This window comes from Urocitellus parryii, chromosome 7, assembly GCF_045843805.1.
Source record: "Urocitellus parryii isolate mUroPar1 chromosome 7, mUroPar1.hap1, whole genome shotgun sequence".
In the NCBI taxonomy this organism is placed as follows: Eukaryota; Metazoa; Chordata; class Mammalia; order Rodentia; family Sciuridae; genus Urocitellus; species Urocitellus parryii.
Genome location: NC_135537.1, coordinates 30,529,977 through 30,554,375, shown reverse-complemented (window position 1 = coordinate 30,554,375; position 24,399 = coordinate 30,529,977). Strand labels below are relative to the sequence as shown.

At 34.8% G+C, this 24,399-nt stretch overlaps 1 protein-coding gene across 2 annotated transcripts in view; it reads right to left on the bottom strand.

Moving 5' to 3' along the window:
* Angpt1 (angiopoietin 1) overlaps positions 1-24,399 on the bottom strand; it is a 223,343-nt gene that overhangs the window by 33,984 nt on the left and 164,960 nt on the right. For both annotated transcript variants that reach the window (XM_077800584.1, XM_026384553.2), the window contains exons 5-7: positions 20,564-20,691; positions 11,919-12,020; positions 2,316-2,482 (exon numbers count right to left, since the gene is read on the bottom strand). In XM_077800584.1, the coding sequence (XP_077656710.1) occupies positions 2,316-2,482; positions 11,919-12,020; positions 20,564-20,691 (397 nt within the window). The remainder of the gene's footprint in view (positions 1-2,315; positions 2,483-11,918; positions 12,021-20,563; positions 20,692-24,399) is intronic.

Here is a 24,399-nt window from a genome sequence, read left to right as displayed (position 1 = left end):
TTAACCCTCCACCAGAAAAAGCATTATATTTTAATGAGTTCTGATTTCTCATTTGATACCAGTGTGAATCCTGGGCTTAATTGCATGAGAAAGTAATGGTTGCAGATCTGCCATCTGTGAGGTCACCACAACAGCATGACAGCAGAAACTACGCTGCACTAGGTAGGAAGCAAAAGTCTTTTTCACTCCTTGGGAAAAATGTTGTCTATTTTCTGGACTTCAGTTTTCTTTCCCCCAAAACCAGAGATTGGGAAATAAATTGTTAAGTTACATTTTAGCTTTATGATTCTGATTCTCAAGGTTCACAAATTTCTTAAGAAAGGTAAGTGAAAATCCCAGAGTGTGTACCTCACTCTGCCTGGGAAGACTTCCTTTCTGATCATAGATCCATATCATACGGGTGAGGAGACGGAATCATACATGCTGAGAGAATGAGAAATGCTCAGGAGGGCAGCTGGGGCCAGAGGAGGGGGGACTCCAAGAGGAGGCCAGTGTTCCTTCCTCATGCAGATGGCAAAATAGCATTCACACCTCACATCCAACCCTACAACAGATGCCAGCTCTTCTCCTAAACCTTCCTAGACACTCCTTGTTCCCCTAACACTATCCCAGCCACACATGCATGTATGCACACATACATAGCCCCACCACCACCAACCCTCCTACCACCACCTATAGAGAATTGAGAGACGTTCTGGAAATGAACCAAAGCAAATTCTTCAGGAGCCTAGAAAAAGACCAAACTAATTATTTGCAAGTCCTATTGTCAAGCTGTATGACATTAGCCAAGTTTCACTTAGTTTCAAGTTTCAGGTCAAAACATTTACATAAGAGTACCCCTGATGTTTTACAGTGGTTTTTCTTGTTATAAAACTCTCAAAATATTGACCTCCTTGGAAACATTTCTTCTTCCACCCCATTGCATTTTATAAATGTCTCATCTTTGGTTTCTCAAATTGCTATTAAGTAGACCCTTGCTTCCCATGAGACTGTCCAACCTTTAGATCTATTTCTCACCCTCTGTTGTGGTGACATCATCACTATTTATTAAGAAAATTATTATTATGTCTCCAGGGATTCAATTCTATATGTAATCTATTGAAAGAAAATGAATTGAGCCATGAAAGAGATGAAGATTTAAATTCCTAAAGAATATTATGTCTTAAAAAGACAAGAAATAGAAACAGTCCCCTTTCAAGGAGATAGCTATGCTGGTTGGGAAAAAGCACAAGGATTTGGTTGCTACCATTGCAATTTGCTTGAAGCAATGTGCCATCCTTTTAATGTATACAATCATGATTCCAAGACACACATGGAGTAGTCATAATACAGAGTTAAATTTCCCAAGTACCAATAATTAAAAAAAATCATTGTATTTCCGATTTACTAATTATAAAATTGAGGCACACACAATGGAGGACATTTCAAGTATCACATTAATGGATAGCAATATAAGAGCATCTAAAATATTCTCCTTGTTCTCCAGGAATAGCAACCAGGTATTTATGACTACTTAGCAATACAGTTTGACTGTGAGGTCTGTATGACTAGAGACTACCAAATGCCTAGTGCCTAATAGCATTCTTGGAACTTAAAAATACCACAATAAGTACTCAAGGAATAAATTTACACATCATGTTGTTTTCATAGCCATAGTTTTAATTAATTTTTCTAGCATGAAAGGTGCTAATTGAAAATAAATTCAGAAACATCTAAAATTAAGTGTATAGTTTGGCTATTTTTATATCCCAGTGATGCATTCTGTATATGTATGTTATTATTTGGATTTACTTTCACCCTTTTATTATTATTTACAACAAAAAAGTACCTTTTAGTTATGTCTCATCTCCTCTTTTATAATCACTCAAAAATATTTAAATTGTTCTCTTGTCACCTTCAAGATAATTAGAAAAATAATAATTTAAGGAAGATAAAGAAAGTAGAACAACAACAACAACAAAACGCTTTGGTAGAGGGAAGAAATTAATTATTTCAAGCCACTGAGTTGTAGTCACTTCTGTTATGAATCTTACATGTATGAACCCAGTACACTTCATAGCAATAACTAAAACAACACCAACAACCATATTATACTTATACTTCAGATTTATTTCATCATTCACTAGAATTCAAGCCAACGTTAAAGGTAGTCAGTCTATGAAAAGTAAGATGTGAGAAGTCTTTACTGCTTTTTTTTTTTTTTTTTTCATTTTGAAAGACGATTTTCATCATTTTCTTTCAGGCTTCTTCATGAACATTCCAATATGGTTAGATCAAAGGTAGTCAAGTACTACACTGAATGAAACACGACTTACCTGTAGTTTTGCTTTTCGTTTCCTATGTGGAACCTGTCATACTGTGAGTAAGCTCGATTCCCTTCCCAGTCCATTAACTCAATCCTTAGCGTGTACTGCCTCTGACTGGTTATGGCAAAAATAAACTCATTTCCCAGCCAATATTCACCAGAGGGATTTCCAAAACCCTGGGAAAGAAGATGGACATGAACTTGTTACTCCAGAGGGAAACTTTTCATGTTTAGCCTTTAACTGTTTTCTAAGTAACAATTAAAAAAAAAGATATTATCTTTTAAAGTCAAGATATTTCTTTCAGACTTTTACACACTGATTTTTTTCTAATATTGATTTACTTTAATAGTCTTCTTTTATATGTGCTTCCATTTGAGGCTTATGTCTAATTCTTATTATAGGAAAATCTGTGTTCATCAAAAAAATATATATATATGGATAAAGTATTTTTGGATTAAATTAATTTGTTCAAAAGGTTTTACCAGAAAACCCTCCTCGATTCCATTTGCTTTCAAATATGTTTCTTAAATTCTGGTTATTTTTTTGACTATAATTTGAGTACTATCAGTGTAGTATTTTTTCATTGAGTACTATCAGGGTAGTATCAGACAAGTTATTTAATAATACTGTTTTGTGTCTATTCAGGAGTCCAATTATAGACCCATAACTTTATGGATTATTAGACCTCTGATTTGAGCAGTTTTGCATTCTTATTTTTTAATATTATTAAGAAAATCTGTAAGTCTGCAACCATAATCATTCACATTGCTCCATTGGCATGAATGTAGGTTTGGAAGGCTGACTGGTAAGAGCTGAGTAAGTACACATGGCTGACCATTGTGCCTCTTAATCTCAATATGGCTCCGTCTTCTCTTTGGGGCAAGCCCAGTCATGGCTGTTAGGTACTCAAAATAGTTTCTCTGTGGGAAGAAAGAGAAGTAGTTCCCAAATGTGAGCCAACTCAAAGTGTTGGAGATGTTGGTGACAGGGAAATAAAGAACCCTAAAGAGCTGCTGGCATTCTAGATTTGGGGTATTCACAATTGTCTAAGAAAGTATTGCCTAATAATACTTGAAGATCAGTTCAATTCTTGGCCTACATATTTGTTTTACTGACACAGATGGGAGGTCCATATAGGGAGCTAGGGAGACAAAATATTATAGCATTTTACATTCACATTCAAAGAAGTAATCTTAAACGTGTGTGTGTGTGTGTGTGTGTGTGTGTGTGTGTGTGTGAGAGAGAGAGAGAGAGAGAGAGAGAGAGAGAGAGAGAGCTAGAACAATATGGTTGAGTCTCAGCTGCCCCACTGAATTATCACCATTGGAGTTCTGGTTAAAAACAAAAATACCTAGCTCTCCATTGAATCAAATATCTGAGAACAAGAAACATGAATCTGCATCTGAATCAAGTCCTCAATTTGTCATGCACACATTTAAAAGAACTTCAGTATTGACAGGACACATTCCCAATGTTTCACAAAGAAACAAATTCTGGTTAGCTGAGGTATTTATTAATAAATGTCTAATCCATGAGGAAAGTACTAAAATAATTATGGCAGTTCTTGTTTTCTCAGTATAGATGACAGAATTTAGAAAACTTTTTCTTCCTTTCACACTTAATGTTTATCAGTTTTATAGAGTCTAATTACAAGAGAAGTTTTCATAATGGCTTTCTCCTTTAACAAAACTAAGCAACGAATCAATGTTCTCCATTCCTCTTTGTGCTAGTGTCCAGAGTGGACTCAAATTGCATTAACTACACAGGGCACGGCTGCCTCTGCCAATGGAATTGCTGGCCAAAAACCGGGGTGTTTGGTACCAAAACCATTTTTTTTGACAGTTCTGTTATTATGGTGGTGATGTTCATAATGTGTTATGCAAATGGATTAAATATTAGTGGGGAAAGAGGGTTTTTATAAAATCTAATTTAAATATGTTGACTTGCTCAATAAAAACAAATCATTCAAATCTTTTTGAATTAAGTGCTGCTGAGAACCTGAGATAAGACTGCGAATAATAGAATTTTAGAGAACTTTAAATTTTACATTACTTTGCATATGTCTTTAAGTACTGTTCTATTTTACAGAAATGAAACCAGACATTGGGTATATTCTCTTAGGAGAAAGTTTTATAGAGAAACCATTGACCCCAAATCACACACTTTGGTCCTACTTTTTAAAAAGTGGGTAAATGAACACATATATTTTATATTTAAAGTTAAAATGACATGTGTTGCATATGTATGCACACTTTTAAAATAATTCCCCAGTTTAACTTAGTTTCTTGATTAATTGAACATCCTTGACTCAAATTGTACTGAAGATCATCTACCTTTAGCTCAAAGCAAAAATATAGGATTCATTGGAGTTATTCCAGTGGCTGGAATAACTTGCTTCTCTGCTCCTAAGATACTCAACTCACACTTTGCAAAAGTTCCACAGTGGCAGGAAATACTAGAGCAATTTTGAACATGCTAAGAATTTTATATATTCTTAAGGCAGCTGGTGCTACATACCAAGGAAAAGAGCAAAGCTTACCTTCTCCAATGCACAACCAGAACAAAAAGTTACAGGGGGCTGCAAGTCAAAGAATTAACACTTTCTTTATTGCAGCATCCCCTGGGAAGAAAAAGAAGACCACTGGGGTTTTCTTTGCATTTCTTCTCAGCTCAGACATGCCAGAACTCTCCCTATGGCCACTTGATGATTCCCTTTTCTGTGTAGTCATTGAAAAGGGATTCAGCAATTATACTAGATGTGAATAAAGAGGCTGGGAATGATGAAGTGTTAAGTTTTAGGTCACATATTTCCATGCTGTTGAAAGCCTTGTGTGAATAAAACTCTCCAGCTTCCCCAGGGAAAAGTGCAGTGATCTCGGATGAGCTTCAGAAATGAACAAGCATTAAAGTCCTTCCTACAAAAGCTGGTCCCTGTCTCAGCATGCAGGACTGTGTACCCCCCTGAGTGGAGGGACATACCACTTTCTAAACAGTTTGCTTTTTCTTCTTTCAGAAAGAAGCAACTGAAAAGAAAGTGGTGGGATTGACCTCTAGAAACCAAAATTGAATTTCATGCACTTTCCCAAAAAACTGTCCAAATGAGCAAAATATTTGACTGCCATGAATCAAAATGGCCGTTAGATGATGTAGGGAGGAACCCTTCTAATAGCCAAATGCAGTGAAGCAGAAACAGCTGTTACATCATAAAGATGAAAAATATGCAAAAGAAGGGGAAATGGGAATGAGTTCCCACATTACTAAGCTGTCTATTGGATAATTTATCAGGCACAACGGCCGATCTGATGTGTAGGAACAAAGGCTTGGTTTAAATTAAATAACCTCTCCTCGAATTCAAAGCCTTTCTCTGAGACATATTTACTAAGGGATTTTCTGCTTTACTTCGGAGCCTCAGTTTTCTTATCTGCAAAACAGGAATCTAGAGCATTCCATGTACAACATTGTAAGAATGCAATATGCCTATGGCACCTGACTGAGTGCTGATACAGGAAAACCACGTAACAAAAGTCTAGGTGTTGCTGTTGTTATAGTTAGAAGACATATCACAAGACTTAGTCATTTTGTTTGGTTGCCTTTCTTCCAAGACACTATGTGCTCTTTGAGAGTAAGCAGGTTTCTTTCTATTTCAATGTAAGAGAACAAAAGATTCCAGGGTCTTGTCTTTGCTGAAAATTCACAAGGGGAATATTGAGATAATTATTTAAAAGGCTTTTAGACACTGGAAATTAATGTATTGTTGATTATTTGTGTATACAAAAAAAACTGTAATTTTAATCCAAGAAATTAATTACCAAATGAAAAAGTAAAGCCCACTGACTATAACTGGGGTTAAACTGGCACAAAGGAAAGTATAGACCACCTCAATTTTGCTTCTCAATTCTAAAAGAGTACCTTTCCCCTTCAAATCTCCCTTGGTCCCTATTGTTTTAATCACTCTTTCTCCATGTTCCACATGTTTTAAAATCTACAAAACAGGCAATTTTATGGTCTTATACTTGTGCTAATAAATTATTAGTTCTGATAGTTGCTTTCAACTAGAGACGCACATCTGAAAAAGCTGTGGAGTAGCCAGGGTTGGTGGCACACTCCTGAAATTCCAGATGCTCAAGGGGGCTGAGGCAAGTTGGAGGCCAGCCTCTACAACTAAGCAAGACCCTGTCACAAAACAACAAATAAAAAGGGCCGGGGATGGAGCTCACTGGCAAAGTGCCACTGGGTTAAACTGAAAGAAAGAGAGAGAGAGAGAGAAAGAGAGAGGAGGGAAGAAAGGAAGGAAAGAAGGAGGGAAGGAAGGAAAGAGGGAGGGAAGGAGGAAGGAACAAAGAGTGAGCTGTGGAGCTTTTGAAAAATAGAGATGACTTAGTTTCTCCATGGAGACTGAATTTAGTATGTCTGAGGTGGGCTTGGGGATTTGGATATTTAAAAGGTTTCATGGGTGAGTCTTTTATGAACCAAAGGTGGAGAACCATATAAACATGAAGTGGAATAACTATTCAGGTGCAAATCAGATTATACTAATCAGACAAAATTATCAGAGTAGGGCAGGCATAAAATCCCTCCATATCAGGAAGCAAGTTTTGGTTATATAAGCAGGACTGTCTGAAACAAAAACTAAATCCATGCCTAAATTACTGAAATCACTGATGCGCATCTCAAAGTACAGATTTATACACTATTGCATATAACTGTTTACCACAGGTTCGTATTTCAGCTCAAATATCCTGCAATATCCGTAAAAATAAAAACTTAAACTTTAAAAAATATTGTGTTGATGTTAAAAATAGCAGCAAATAAATAAATGTTAGTTATAAAAATAGATTTTCTTCTTTTTCTTGAGTAAAATCCAAGGATGCTATGTCATGTAGTTTCATGAAACTATTATGTTTAGTTGTGTCAGTTACAATCATATAAAAGATTCTGATAACACAATTCAGATCCATTGCTGATCAATTTCATTTCTCCTCTGGGAGTTTAATAAAAGGGCAAAATATACTAGAATTTAACAAAAAGTAATAATACTTACTTTAAAATGGCCTTAAGAGGCACATTTTATTTTAAAAAAAATCATGTAGGTGAAAGATTTTTTTAAGGGATTCATTAGTTTTTGCCAAAACCTGCAGAAATGTTCAATTTTGGCTTGTGCTTTTTCCAAGTTAATAAAATTATTGTCTCTGATACTTTATTTGTTTTGTCTCATAATGATCACAGGAAGTGTTGACTTTTTATAGAAGAAACAAAATTGAAACCAGACACGGTTTCAGTAAGCCCACCTCAGACATATCAAATCCAAATCTCCATGGGGAAACTAAATCACCTCTGTTTTTAAAGAGCTCCACAGCTATTTCTGATATACACTCCTAGTGAAAGCAATGATAAGAACTCTTAATTTATCATAATGGGTATAAGTCCTATGAGTTTCAACTTTTTTCATATAAATGATTAAAGAAAATAGGCCTGAAAAGTAGCTTTCCAAAGGTGCAGTAATACACAACTAGAGTCATTTAAAAGCATCTACACTAATTGCTGAGACTTCCAGCTCAAGAAAGAGCAGAAGAACTGTTTATTTCATAATTTTTAAATTCTTGAGCATTTTTCTCTTTTTATTTTTAAGATGTTTAAAGTGCGGTTAAAAATGTGTGTTTATTTTCTTTCCAGAAATAAAGAACTCCCAGAAGGTATGATACTCAGAATTAAATGTTTTGTTGTGTCAAAGGAAGCTTTGTTGGGGGGTGGGGGAGGGTTTGAATACAAAGCAAGTTTGTCTCCAGGGCATTAGCCACTGCTTACTATAAAGTTAGGTAACTTAGGGTACTATTTGGGGTTCCAAGCTTCAGTGGGCTTTATATGCAAAAGCATTGCTGTAAGTGTTATTTCTGGAGGCTGCTAAATGGTGCCCTTGTGACTTGAAGGAGCTAATATCAGTCCCTAAATGTCTCCAATAAAAGCCCATTCCTGACTTCTCCCTTAGCAAACATCTTTACAAATCTATAAACCAGATTTGGTGCATCTCCTCCTAAAAAAAGGTTAAGTGAAAAAAAAAACTCAGGTAAAAGACATTTTTGTAGGATTAAAGCCAATGCCCAGAACCAAATAAATTGCAAACCTCTTATGCTGAGAGAGGTTTTAAAATAGCAATATATAATACATATTTGTAATTTCTTGGGTTGACAACTGTAACACACAATCCCACAAAACTTGTGGGGCAAGCGACAACCTACAGATATCAACCAGAAAGAAGGGAAGGAGAGAAGTAAGGCAGAAAGGGCGGGATGAAATGTTATGGCTATACTCAGTGTGCAAGAAAGTGTAGCCTCCTGGCACACACACAGTACAGGGGGAAGACTGAAGAGGAGGGGGTGCATGCCAGGAAGTCTTTGTTTTCCCCCAAGGATGCGCACCCCCAGCTGAAGAAGTGGACTGCAGGTTCACTTGATCTTGATGCAGGGAATAGAAATAGGTGTGACTGACAAGAATTAACATTAGGAGACCATATCCATTCGTGGTAGAATCCTGTTATTTTGTCTTTAGGTTTAAAAAAAAAAACAAACAAGGCTCTGAAGTAAACAGATGAAACACTTTTTACCATGGGTTTTGATGAATATTACCAACTTGTAACATAAGATTAATTATTTTATTTTTTAAAAAAGTCTTCAGATTCATTTTTGCCAGAATGTTTTACAATTTTGGAGCTGATTATATTTCCTGACCATGAAGAATTGACATTGAGGTGATAAATATTTCAAGTTTGAATGAAGCATAATAATCTTTCATATTCAGAAAAGGGATAAGGACAAACTGAATAAAAACTATGATTAAAGAATAATCCCAGTCTTGTTCCAATAACAAAAAAGAATTGCTTAAAAGTAGATTCATTTGTTTGGTAAATACTTACAAGACATGAATCAATTCCATATTTAACAAGTCAGTATCTCTTACTTAATGTGCCTGGCTTGCCAAGGCAGCAGATGTTTACAGCTAATAATTCACCATTTTGGAAAATCACAATGATGACAACTTTATGTTCATTTTCCATTATCATTCATTTTAATAATAATGCATTTCAGATTTGCTTGATCCTATATCAATTGTTTGACTTCTAAGATAACTTCTTCACATCCCATTTTAGTGGTGAAAATTATCATGAGTTAAAGTAGTTAGCAAAATAATACTTTGGGCAAAATTAATAAATGTTTCGCAGACTTTGATGTTTTAATTTTGAATAATAATAGTAACTAGTGTTTATTAAAAATTCAGTGTGCCCAAGTGCTTTACTAATATGATTACTAATCTCCATAGCATCCCTGAAAGGCTCCAAATGTATAATTATTGTCCCATTTTAATGAATGAGAAAGCTAATGTATGTGTATGAGATTTTCCTAAACTCAACCCACTTAGAAATAGTGGGGTAAAGAATAAACTGACTAATACAGACATATTTCAAGTCCGCTTTTAGAACTTAGGTAATTCCTCCCGAGTGTTTATAGAATCATGTAAACAGAAAGAGGTTTTAGAATCTAACCTGACTACCATTCCTATTCTCCATAACCATACTGAAAAACGAGGATGTATCTCCTACTTGGGTGCTTACACTGATGAGGGAGGGGACTTGTCCCTGAGTAGAAAGTCCATTTATTGTTAGAATTTAGCACTAGAGAGTTTTGCTTTTACTTAGTCAAATTTTGCTTTTCTGTTATATTACCCATTCATTATAGAACTCCCCTTAAATTATTGTAGAAATGTGGAGTTTAGTTCAGTAATTTTGGGGTAGAGCTTGATGTCCGGTGTTTCTCTAAGCTCCCAGATGATGCTAATGCTACTGGTCCCCAGTCCACATTTTGTGTAGGAGGCTCTGGTACTACATGCTTCCATCCAGTTAGTTAATTAGGTAGCTATCAGACAGGACTATGCCCAATTCTTTTCAAATATTTCTTCAGGTTAAACAATCCAAATCATTCACTTGCTCCATACATGATTTCCAGATTCTTCACATATTGATTATAATTCTTAAGATTGTCTACTTGGTTAAAAACCTCCAGAATTGAAAACATCTTAAAGTAAATTCTGCAACTTTTGTGCCCTAAAACCTGCTACTAATGTAGAGCAAGTACACTAATCTTGGTTTTTCAGCAGACAACAATTCAAAAAACTTTGAGTCACACCAGTCTCTCCGTGGAATTCTGTCTTGTTGGTCTCAGCCTACCTTTCTATCTTGAGTCTATGGTTCATTAAAGACATTGGATTTCAACTTCATGTCCCTCCAAATCGTTAATTAAACTGCATGCTAAGGGTTTAGCTGAGTATTTCATAAAAATCTTCTAGATAAAGTGACAGCCCTAGAGAGCACCATTCATGAACTAAAACCCCTTTGTTTGATGATACTAAACCAACTATGAACCTACTAATTGGTGAATTATAATTTCAACCAACCACAGGTTTGACACTGTCTATAAGGTACTGAGATGGAACTTTTCTAGTATAGAACTCCCATCACATTTTTTTTTTCACCTTCAGAGAGAAAAATTTGTCAAGAGTTCAAAACAAAGTTATTCATAAATGTTACATATAAAATAATATGAATTCACCCATTAAGGGAAATTCTCATCTTTTACTGTGACTTGACATACTGTCATCAGGTTTTATAGTTAATATTTTAGGCACTGAATATGAGATTATTGGATTATGGATTAATTAAATAATCTGCTATGTTACCTTGAAAAAGTTGGTCTCTCTAATCTGTTTCCTCTTAAAATAGAGATAGTATTAAGTAATCAATTTGATATAAAAATTAGATAAGACCAGCACATACAAAGGATTGAAAACATCAGCTACAAGAATGTTGGCAATGACTATTGAGAGGACAATGGTATGTCTGCTTTTATTTTAGAGACACCAATGAACAAAGTCTTTCCTTTCTTACCTTTGTGTTCTCCTCTCATCTTGAATCTGGTCTGGGCCCATGGTCAACTTTGACCAATAGAAAGCAGTGGAGATGTCTCTGTGCCATTTCTATGAAAAATTGTGCTCTATATGTGTAATATGAATTGTAATGCATTCTGTTGTCATATATAACAAATTAAAATTTAAAAAAAAAATTTAAAAAGAGACTAAAAGTATCTCCTGTTCATGGGGATGCCAACTGTGACAAGAAGGGCCTGATAACCCTGGGTACTCAGAGAAGTCCAGAGGAGCCACATGAAAGCTCTCGTGGAGGAACTCATTCAACAACAGCAACACCTTGCCTGCCCTGAGTGAGGCCATTACTATCACCTGCCTGGCAGGACACCCATCCTGCCTGATCTGAGTTCTGGCTTCCCCTACCCTCATTCAAATAGGAATGGATCCAGACAATCCACAGCAGTTCATGAAATAATTATAGTAATACATTTCTCTTTCTGATGCACACATGGAAATCATTTACTCAAAATGATTTATGAGTGTTTTGTCTCTAATGAAAATAATGTCCTTAATATAAGCATCATTTTTATTCTTAAATTAACTTGAAAGCATCTAAAAATGCAAAGGTTCATCATATAATCTGATGAAGATAACTTTGTGAAAAAACATCAAACACCACCGTAAATTCTCCCATCTTACCATTTTATATTCTTTCCAGCCTCTTTGGAAATCTAGACTTCCATCTTCACGATGCTGTATGACAGTCCAACCTCCCCCGTTCACATCCATGTTGCAAAATACCTGGCAGACGAAGGGAAAAGAAAGGCAGGGGGGAAATATGTTTATTTTAAAGGAGGATGTATCTGACATATTTCAAAATGAAAATAGGTCTAAAGACCTGCAAGAAAAATAACTACATTGGGAAAATATTAATTCAGACATATTGCTTTTTTCTTCCCATAATTCATATTTGAGTTACTTCTGATCAAATTCTATCAATGATGCATCAATTCCTTGTAAAAAATTAGATCAGCTAGCTGAAAATTCAGTCTCAGAGTATAAAAATTGAAAATCAACATCTTAAATGGAAATAGGCACTTGTATAAGTTTAAATTTTAAAAATGCTACTAAAGTTTCTAAAACTAGGCCATTTTATGTTTAAAGCATAACTCACATTTTTTCAATATTTTAGTATTGGTAATATAAGATTAAAGGTTTGGGTAATATAATTTTTAAAAAGTTTATGCATATATATAAATATTGCATTATTTCATATTTTATTTCATAACTGATAGATATTTACATACTATGATAATTATTCCTGATGGCTAAATACTACATGAGGGGCAAAATTTGGTCCTCAGCACATGGAGAACACATTATTTGCTTAAGTTTTAGTCATGAACAATAAGAGGAGAACATGACATACTATATTCCTTCCGACTGTGACAAGCATTTCTTTCCCATGTGGAAAAGTTATCCAAATCTTTCAAAGACTTAGGCTTATTTCAATTATTCTAAATGTAATAGCATTTATTTAAACAACTGATTCATTTTCCCCAGAGTCCATCCTAGAAGGGAAACGTATCTGTGATGGGATGATCTTTGGAGAGCAATCACTGGAATTGTTGTAGCATGGATGTGGCAGTTGATTATTCAAGGGCTGGGCTATGGGGAACACCATTCTGCAGCAACTGAATATTAAAGCATTTTGAAGGTTGGCTGACAGTGTGGATATGATGCAGCCACAGCAGTCAGGCAGTGGAGACACAGGACTAAGCTCTGATTAAAGGAAAAACCTCAATGTTTTCCCTGTGGCATTACATTTGGAGCACAAATGGCCAAAGGGTATGAAAGCAATGGAAACAACTGTCATTCAAAGGGCAAACTACTCATGTACTTCCTCAGAGTGAAAGTAACTGAGACACACATGCCTATGTGAACATATGAAACAGGACAACCGCCTCTCCTGAGGGCTCCCCTCTAATTTGACAACAGCCACCGACCCTGTATCTCATTCCTCAGAACTGATTCACCACCAAGATTATAAATTTTAAATTGCCCTCCCTTTCCCAGCGTTACCGCTACTGACCCTTCTCCATCTGCTCTTTGTCCTTAACCTCTAATTAGTTTCTCATCTTCCTTAATTCTAATTTATTCATTCACTTACTTTTTCACTCAGCAAGTGTTCTTGGGCATTGGTTTGACATTACAACTGAGGATATTATGATGAATAAAATATGTCTCATCAACTCAAAACACTGCAAAGTTGCAATAGTGACTGATCCTATAGGATTAAGAGACACTGAAATTCATCACTTTTAACTCCAGTGACCTGAAGAATAATAGTGACAATGATCTAAATGAGAGATTTATAAAAAGAGCTAACATGTGAGAGAAGAAAATGATGATGATTTGGGATATTTAGTGTTTTAGGTAGCTATCCAAAAAGAAGTGTTAATTGAAAAATTAGAGATATTCTACTGAAACATCTGGAGATAAGACAAAGGATAAAATTTTGCCGAGAATAAGGAGATAAAAAGAAGTCATTAACAATGGTGTTTTTGTTAAGTGCCAGGTAACTTAAGCACTTTATATGCATTAATCTCACAACAACTCTATGAAGAAGGTATGATTATCATTTCCATTCTACTCATGAAAAAAGTGAGAGTATTTCAGAAACTTACCAATGGTTATACTTAAGCATTAGTACTGGGTCCAAGATTTGAATTGAATTTAGGGTTTGAACCCTATGTTTATCTAATTCAAAATTATTGGGAGTAATGTACTTAAAATCAGCAGTTGGTCACATGAAAATAGATACATAATTTAAAGAGCTCAAACAAAAAAGATTGTATTTTACAGATAACATGTATTTACATTATGTAATATATACTCTGTATATAATATTTAATACATTATACATAGTTATTATATGGAGATGTGAGGGGGAGGGAGGAGGGTCTATGAGTGGACTTTGGTGAATAACTGGTGGAGATAAAATATATCAGTAACCTAGAGATGGGTAGGTATTCGGTGTCATTTGCTGCTATTCCCAGGGCCTATGATATTGCCTTGCCAAAGGTAGGTATTCAAAGAATATTTGCTGAATAAATGAAGATATAATAAATATAAAATAAGAGGGCTGGGGTTGTAGCTCAGTGGTAGGGCACTTGCCTCGCACATGTGAGGCCCTGGGTTTGATCCTCAGCACCACATAAAATAAATAAATAAAAATAAAGATATTGTGTCCATCTACAACTAAAAAATATTTTAAAAAATAAAATAAGAAAACTTACAAACAAAACTGGGTATAAATGCTGAGTTTGGGATGTGATAATCAAATATTTGAGAGAAATCAAGATTAAGATTAAGAAAATATACATGTAAATTTGAAATGAAGAAGCCATTAGTGATCTTGATCTGAGAGATTGCAGGACTGCTATGAGCATAAAATCAGATGGCACAGCTTAAAAGGGGGCATAGGTGGTAATTCAGCAGGTGAAACTTTCCCAATGACATTTAAGTCAGAACAAAGGAAAATAAAAATGTCAAGGACACATTTTGCTAAGGAAAACAAATTTCACTCATTTCTCAATTAAATTTTACTCTGCTGTCATTGGTAATCCCAAATTTTCTGTTTCCTTCCTTCCTTTCTTTCCCTCACCCTTCTTCTTTCTGTCAGAAGAAAAGAGTATTTATAGAAAAAAACTATGGTGTGTAGTTTTTAATGGATGATAAGTGTTATCAAAATTCTATGGCTTTGTTTTACAATCACTCACAAATTTTTAGAAAAGACAACTTCCCCTTTAAGAAAGTATCCAGCTATTTGGAAATGTTAAGAAGGGCTGAGATTGCATTTTAGATAGAGACCCAATGAGAGACAGAGCTTCATGGGGAGGTAGAAATTACCCAGGCAGATTACAGGTTTGGAAGCTGAGACTCTGAAAGGTTAAGGGATTTGACATATGTGTCACAATTCTTATCAATTCTCCATGGCAGCAATGATAACAGTCCAACAGTCTCCATTTGTTGAATTTGGGTATAAGAGAGCTGAATGACACATTGCTCAGGGGCACAGACTTGAGTGCTGGATTGTGTGGATTCAGATTCCCACCTCTGCTCTCTTACATCTTTTGTGAGGATTAAATGAGCCAATGTGCATAGAGTTTTTAGAGTATTATTTGGCAAGTAATAGGCATTGCCATTGTTCTTATCTCTTACATGCATTTTATTTTATTTATTTATTTGGTACTGGAGATTGAATCCAGGACTTTTCCAAATGAGCCACTTTTCCCTCCCTTTTTAATATTTTTTTTTTATTTAGAGACAGGGTCTCCCCAAGTTTCTTAGGGCTTTGCTAAATTGCTGATACTGGCTTTGAACTCAAGATCCACCTGCCTCAGCCTCCTAAACTACTGGGATTACAGGTGTACACCCATAGCACCCGGCTCTTACATGCATTTTACAGATAACATGTATTTATATTATATAATATCACTGTGTATATAATATTTAATATATTATATTATAGTTATTATATAGAACATTGCATATGATTCATATTATTAACTTGCTATTAATAATATGGAATATAGAAAATTCAAAATATGCAGAAGTTCAATAAAATTTCCCTACAATTATATTCACTGGCTTCTAGTTAATAGTATTGGCATCACTAATCTTTGATCATGGTGCTTTTCAGTCGTTAAGAAGTTGGATTCACTCTTTTAAAAAAAGCAGTTATTTTTTCAATAGTCACAAGAAAAATTAAAATCCTATGCCTAACAGATGAAAGAAGTTCCAGAAAGTAGAAGATCAGTTTCAGAAAGATTTGAAACATAAAAGGACCTGAAAAGTTCACTTGCCAACACTCTGTGGTCAGTGCTATCTGGTGGTTCTTCCTGTGGACAAGGCCCACTACATTTACTATGCCTGTTGCATGTATTGATCATATGACTTGGGCTTATTTCTATCCAAGAAAATATTGAACTGGCTTCTATCCCAGGCAAGGTCAAAGCTCTCAAGCATTAAACACCTTTTAACATAATACAGAGGTCTAAACCCAAACAAAAAGGGGAAATTTGATTCACATACTTTTTATGCTTTTATGTTTCATACAAGTTGGAATGATTAGCTTTGTGGACATTAATTATTTTTCCATAACCTTAAATCAAAAAGTCTTAACACGTTTGTTACAGTCCTTTTCCAAGAATTAGGGGAATTATGAGTTCAGAGCAAATTTTTAATATTTTACAATAAGAGTTATGATTTAATGGTTTATTTTTTTGGATGAAACTAAGATGGCTATAGGGCATTGGTTTTAGAAAATTATGAAATGAAAGAGAAAATCCTGTTTCCTAGTACCATGCATTGAAGGGAATTCAGAGAAGGAAATAACCCCAAGCCATTAATACTATCAAAGCAAAAAAGAAAGAAGTAAATTTTCTATCTTCTTGAAAAATTAAATCACCCTAGGAAACCACATGACATTTGAAAAGACAACACTTTTCAAGCTTTTGCAAACATTTCTGTTTTAGCACGGAACAATGTCAGGCAAAACAAAGACTAACAATTCTGCTTAAAAGATGAATAACTTATTTTAAAAGATCTTATCAATTGTCTAAAATAGCTCAATTTTATTGATTAGTTCATATTCCATAGTATATGTATTTGGGGTTATTTTTATAGGCTTGTTTTAAATTTCTTGAAATTTTGAAGGCATTAAAATGATCAAAACTATTGCTAAGCATATCCAAGTGTAGCACCAAACTTTTTATCTATAATGCCCAGTCTATTAAGAAGGGTAAAAGTAAAAAAAAAACAAGGTTTTCTTTTAGTGATTTTTACATGTTTAAGAAAACATCGTTGATTTTATATCAGATAGAAGTAGAAAGTAAAATTACAGGATAGTGGGGAGTGAGGTAGATTATACTAAGAACATGAATCAATTTACTCACTTTCTAATAATAAACCCTTGCCTATGTCACTTGGAAGTAAGTTCATGTTCAAAATTATAAATTGTGCAACTTCAGTCATCACTAATATAATCATCCTGCTTAAGCCTTTAGTTAAGATGGTGCAACATGGAGTCAGAGTCCTTTGTTTCAAAGCCAGTTTTCAACATTTACCAACTATGTCATTTGGGCAAACTATTTGTCTAAAATAGAGGTAATGGGGACACTCATTTCATATGATTTTTGAAAAGAATAAATGAGTGAGCGAAAATGAAAGAAAAGCAGATCAGGAGCTGGTAAGCCGTTAATGCTCTGTACATTTGAACCAATGCATTAACCAGCTTCTGAATTTCTTTGAGGAAATTCATACAATATGTGTTCTTACCAGGGGTCACACTAAGTGATCATAATAAGGGGTTTAAGTCAAAATGTGCTACTTATTAAAAATAAATATAGTTACATCAGTCTGAACAATAGAGCAGTATTACCACTTGTGAGAGAATCCATGATCATAAAGGGGAAGGGAAAAAGTAAGAAAGGAAACACCTAAGTTCGGAGTCTCTCTCCCCCCAGCTCAGTCACCCCTGTTCTTGTCACACTCCGCTACCATTTGTTTTATTTCCAATAAAAACAAACCCAATCATAACTAAACCTACTGATAGTCCTGACCAAGTCATGTAAGAACTTCTTTCCTTTGAGAAGCCATTTTTAGAGCAGTTTCTACAGTGCTAAAATTTGCCTCTCACGGATATACTCTGATATTCCTGTGAACTTGCTCAAGTTATGATTTTTTCATAAGCTCACAACTCAGAAATTTCATCCAAAAGTTCCTTGACATTGTGGATTTAATGTTTTACCTTTTTTTTTTTTTTTCCAAATTTAGGGGCTGGGTGGTAGAAAACATCTCTACTATGCAAGGAGCACTGGGTTTGTTCCCCCGTGTAAATAAATAGATTTCTCAAATACTTTATTTATCCAAGAACAATTCTGAAGCTCCATTTTATGTAAAATACACTATTTGGGGGAAGCATAAGTTTAAATCATGCTGTCTCAGTGTAAACAACCTAGAAGCCAGCCACTGAACCAGTAAAGTGGATCGTAAGCCTTATCTTTTATAAATATGGAAATTCTCCTAGATTGTGGGTTAGAAAAGAATATTTTCCTATCCTAACAAGAACAGTGGTTCTGCATATAGTCTGTGAATTGTTTGCATCTCAAAATATTTTGAACTAGAGTTGAGCTATGCTTACATATGAACTGAATTTTATGAATTAAATTGCTTCTCTCCATCTGCAAGAGCCACCTGGTATTATTGGTGATGTAGTGAAAAATTCTAGAAGTCTGAAAGTTCTCAATCTGAAAAACCTGAAAATTCTGTTTCTGTTTTTATACATACCACAGGATCTTCAGGAATCTAAGAGGAGAGACACTTAATATTTTTAGTTAATGCCATTTTTGTTTTTATTTCAAGCTATAAGCTCCAGTATGACTGATAATAAATTAGGTGTTCTTCGAGATTTAAGGCAGTACTGTAGATAAATCAGAGTATATTCATTTTTGCTTCCCTCTCCTACTCCAAGACAGTTTCTTAAACACTTTCCTATATGTTATGTGTATGCTGTGTGTGTGTATGTGTGTGTGTGTGTGTGTGTTTGTGTGTTTGTGATTTCAAGCATAGGTATGACCTTAGTATACCCAAACTTTCCTTCTTATTCTAGTCTCCTCACTCTCAGACTTACCATTTTATGTTCACAGTTTTTTTTTTAAACACTGAGCATTTGAGAGAAATGAAATCTTGCACAGAACAGGTGAAACAAAACTTGTCCGGTAGGTAACTGAGGGGGCAATATATGGAACTGTGTCTGCCACCTTTCCTGCCTCCTGTACGTATTCACACCCATCCTTTTCCCACTTGTAGAAAAACCCTCAAAGGTCACTTTTGGAAAGAAAATGTTGTCCCAGAAAATCGGAAAAATTTTTTGAGCCAACCTAATGTACTAGAACTTTGGGAATCTGGAGAGAGATAATAGCGGTAAAAAGAGAAACAGAGTTTGACCTGAATTATCAATCAGACTCTGTCTCAGCAATGACATGACATCTGGCAAACTAGTCTCAAAGATTCACGTATCTTGCTTATCAAAGGAAACCAACTATCAGAAAGACAAAATTAGATTTGCTTACTGTATACTACAGAAAAGTGTTGACATTATCATCAGCATTCATTCATTCATTCATTCATCCTGGCACATACTTATTGAGGACTTACTATAAGCAGTTTCCAGAAAATCAAAAATAAAAAGACACAGTCCCTGCCTCATAGAACTTGTAGTGAGAAAGTCCTGCAAGTCTGCTTGGGGAATCAAGGAAGGCCTTCCAGAAACATTTGCACAGTACCCAGAAGAAAGAAGACCTGTGACAGGTAAATTAGAGGGGAGGAAAGTTTGTGCTACAAGAGCAGGCAATCTGCTTTGGACCTTGGGTGTCTAGCTAAAGCTTTTACACATTGAGAGCTCTGCTCTCACCTTTAATCCCACTTTATTTGGCTGCCTCACCACGATGCTCCCCATATTCCCTGCTTCAGAAAAAACATCTGCATCACAACTCTCCCACAGTTTTTTATAGCTATCTGTGTAAATATCTCTTATCATTACTACGCTGGAAACTGTTTATTCCAAACTGATATCTTTGGATAGTGACTGACAAATAAATAGCATCCACTTAATAGTACTGAATGAAGGTATGGATATTTTAATAAAAAAATAACAGGGGTGGTACAGAAAAGAGAGGTGACAGCAGGAAGATAGTGCTTGCTTACTTTAATGTTTACTTTGGGGCTTGTTTAACATAAGGAGAAATCTGTTCTCCAACCTGTTCTTTTATGTAAATATGAAAAGCAAAGCCTTTCAAAATTATGAGTTGAGATGGGGTACGATTCTCCCACTTTAAAAGGAGCAGTAATCTGTAAATAGCTTGCACCCTGCTATATACCCTGCTCCCCCACACCCCTCATGGAGGATGGGAATCCTTAAGTTCTCGGGGCTTTGGAATATGGCTGCTATTCCTCATGCACTCAAGGTAGGTGTGACTTCAAAATTTGATCTGTGCAAGACAAACATTTCTGAGCAATGAGACATCCCATGAATAGCAATGAATAAAGGGATGCTAATGTGAAAAAGGAATAAACAATACAAGTTTTAGAGTACATCTGTACAATAGGGTTTTGTCCCCCATGGGCCTGGGAAACAAAGTTATCTCTGGGAGAAATGAGCTCACACACACACACTTTTTGTTTTTCCATTTAACAAGCTCACAAATCAATCTGATTATCTTCCAGCAATTCAACTAGGATCTGCTTTACATCCCATAAACAAACACTTCTGGTTTTACCTTTTTGGGTTCTGGCATATTATTAATATAAATAGTGTAGATTCCACTTTTATTAAAACCAGCTTGATATACATCTGCACAGTCTCTAAATGGTTTTTCTTCCTCTCTTTTTCCTCCTTTTAGCAAAACTGCAAAAAAAAAAAAGATTGCAATATATGAATATCAGTACCATTAACACCCACATGGACTTCAAGAGTAGCTAAACATGACTTCATTCTCTCAACATAAAGATCAATATTGCATTTACCGAAAACCAAACATAAAGACAATATCAGATTTTTACAGGTGATTTACAAAATTTAAAATTTACTTGATTTCTTAATTTTGGTTTTTCTTTATATCTTTTCCAAAATACCTCTAACTGGTAGCAATTTATGTCAATGTTTCCTGCAAAATTTCTAAAACATTCTTATCTACATTTCATAGGAAAATTTTATTCATTTTTTTTTTTGTGTGTGTGTGTGATTCTATGGACCAAACCCAGAGCCTCACACTTGTTAGGCATATGTTATATCACTGAGCTATATGCCCAGTCCTGGGAAAGTTCAGAAAGATGCCAAAACATTTTTTGGAGATGGAAGAGATGAAGAAAAATTCATGCATCAAAATGTAGCATGGCAGTTTAAAACATTAAAAGAAGGTAGCACCTTTCTTTTGTGGCTTTATAGTGATAAATTCCTATAAATTTTACAAAAACCAAAACCCAAAGTAACTCTCAAAATAATTAGTTTGGGAAGTAGAAAAGAGTTTATGATCCAATTTAACTACCTTGAAAGAAAATATAATAGCACTTTGTATTTTGTTTAATGCCCTGAAGCTAAATTATCAGGTTAATGATATATGATTGATAGAATGAATAAGACTTTGAAATTAAGTTTTAAAGGAGAAATAATCACCTAAAAGTCAAGTGAAGACAGGAAATTTAGTCAGCATGCTAGACAAGCTTGTACCACTGAGCTACATTCCCAACCCTCTTTTTAATTTATTTTGAAACAGGGTTAAGACCCTTACTAAGTTGCACAGACTTGCCTCAAACTTGTGATCTTCCTGCCTCAGTCTCCTGAGTACCTGGGATTACAGATGTGGGGATACCATGCTCAATTTACCTAACTTTAAAAATTATTAAGAATATTTTGCAGTATCACTGCTAACATTTTCTGTTGCTTAATAAGAATCTGTCTTCAATTAGTTTATTTTACAATGGTCTTTTATAATAAAAATGGCAAAACTAAACTATGAATTAATGCTTTTAAATTGATTTTTAAATACTCAGAAAATCTAAAATAATAACCTGACTTAAATTTTACTTGCATAATGTTTGTTAATTTCTAGGTAACAATGAGTCTTATTTTTGTGGAAAGAATTACTATCTCAGTGTGAATGTTTCAATTTTTCAAACATACTAAATTATTTTTCAAGAAAATGAAACATATCAGATATTCTGCCACAACAAAAATGTAAAAATGTATTAAAGCATTTAATGACATTATACTTTTCTATATAGCTCATATCTGTACTGTTTTTGCCTGAATGCATTAACAATTAGAGCTATATATTATTACAATTGCAATATAAACACAGAATCAAGTAAACTAAAAGGTTATTGGTTCATATCACAATGAAGAAGTATTGCATAGAATATAGGAAAATATCAATTAAAATGTATATATACACGCTTGAAAGCCATCTTTATGGCACTGGGCCTATTAATCAATTATATAAAGGTATTGTTTTCAAAGTGTCAATGTAGTTCAATGGTGTTCACTTACTTCAACTTTATGGACTATTATTTTTAAAAAACAAAACCTTCCTGAAAGCTAAATACTTTTTTCATGTTATAAATTAAAAGAAATAAATAAATAGCCCAATTAAATGCCTAAAATAGGGACGTAAAGAAATACCAACTAAAATTTATGATTCTTTGAAAGTATGAAAAAAAAACAGGAAGATGTGGTCAACAGAACCCACTGGTAAACCCACTTTTCTTTTGGGGGCGAGAGATGGGGAATCATTTATCTAAGGAGAAAATGCTTCGCTTGTTGAATATACCACTTCCTGCCCTCCCATATGTGGTGGTTCAGGAGAATACACTCCCTTCCTCCTCTCAGCCTCCTCCCCCTCCCTTTCTTTTCCACTTCAGGAAGATGTGAGTGGAGGGGCTGTTGTGTGGGAAGAAGGAAGCTATTTCACATATGCTTTCAATGATAGAAAAGAAGGGGAAAAGCTGGTCAGTATCTTGTTTTTGTGGAAACTTGCTCTATGTTTTCTAAATCATATCTATACCTGGGAAAGTGGTTTGAAGATTCTAACATCAAAGGTCCAACTAGTACTATGGTTATATTGTGAATTTTTGTTATTGCGATGGTAATATATATGACACAAAGATTTCATTTCATTAAAATTTAAGTCGTTATTTTTTAAAAAAAATGAAACATATTTTTCAGAAGACATAGATACATTCTTTCCAAAATGATTAGACTGCTTGCTTTTAATTACTTATTAATTAGCCACCATTATGCTTGAAAGTTTGATTCAGGCTACAGTTATAACCCTGAATCATTTAAAAATCACCTTAAAAGCTTCACCACAGCTTACCTTTGCTACTTTTAGAATATACTATGATTTAAAGAAGATTCCCTATATAAGGGTAGGTTGACCTCCGGGGTTTGTATTTATTGATTTATTTTAATCTATAAAGTGGGATAGTTATGTGAACTACAAACAGAGTGAGTGAAACATTTAAAATGGTGATTTTCATTGTTGACATGATAATGATAATAACACTGTTCATGGCAACCTTGAAACAGGAGCAGTCTATGGAGTACTGGGAGCTGCTGCCTTCCACCCTCAAGTTCAGACTTTGTATCTACTGAACCCAGGGCAAGACTGGTTGTATGTAAAATCGTACCTACCTGGCCTGTCCTCATCAAACATGATTAATTAACTTACATCATTCACTAAATATTCAGATTATACCATTGTTGTTCCAGCCTAAAAGAAGCAGGCAATTTAACCAGATAAACCTCACCTTAATAATTAAGATTTTTAAACATTTAAGATAAAATGATGTATGATGCATATACCAGCCTGTTGGCTGTAACTTTTTTGAGGCCTATATCATTGACTACTGGAGCACTCTGAAGCTCAAAATCATGTAGATATTGTAAAACATTTTAAAACACAGTCACAAAGATGAATTTACTGAACTTTGCCAGGATCAGCACTAATTTTAAAAGATTTTAGAAGGTCTTGAGATTCAATTAGATAGAAAAAATAGCCAGAGTAATGTGTGATAGATGATAAGAGAGGGACAGAATCCCTGATGGAAGAGTATACTAAGTATCAACTAGATAGAGCTGGGGCAGTGATCCAGAGACCTGACAGAAGTCTTCATCTAACTCTCAAAGTGGCTGAAACTTTTAATAAAATAGAATGAATTTAAAAATTGGTCTTTACACCTAAAGTTACTCCTTTGACCACAAACTCATCTTTTCCTCTCCTATTCTTTAATCCCTAATGAATATGTCTTTCCTCTACTAGATCCTGGCCATTCTATCAACCCTTTCTTAGCCTCCCCTTTCTTTCTTCCTAGCCACTAGCTTTCACTCAGACATCTTTGAATGTTACAGGTGGCTTTCACTTCAGTCCCTATCGACTGTCCTTCCACCCATTCATCCTTGCATGGGCAAATCCTGGCCTGCAGACAGGTGAGATTTCATTCACTTTCTTACCCCCATTCTAGATTGCAAGCACTAGGTCATTTCTAGTAGATTTCTATCATATTTCCTACAAGTGCCTTTAAAATTTTCCACTTTTTAAAAGATGAAATCCCACTA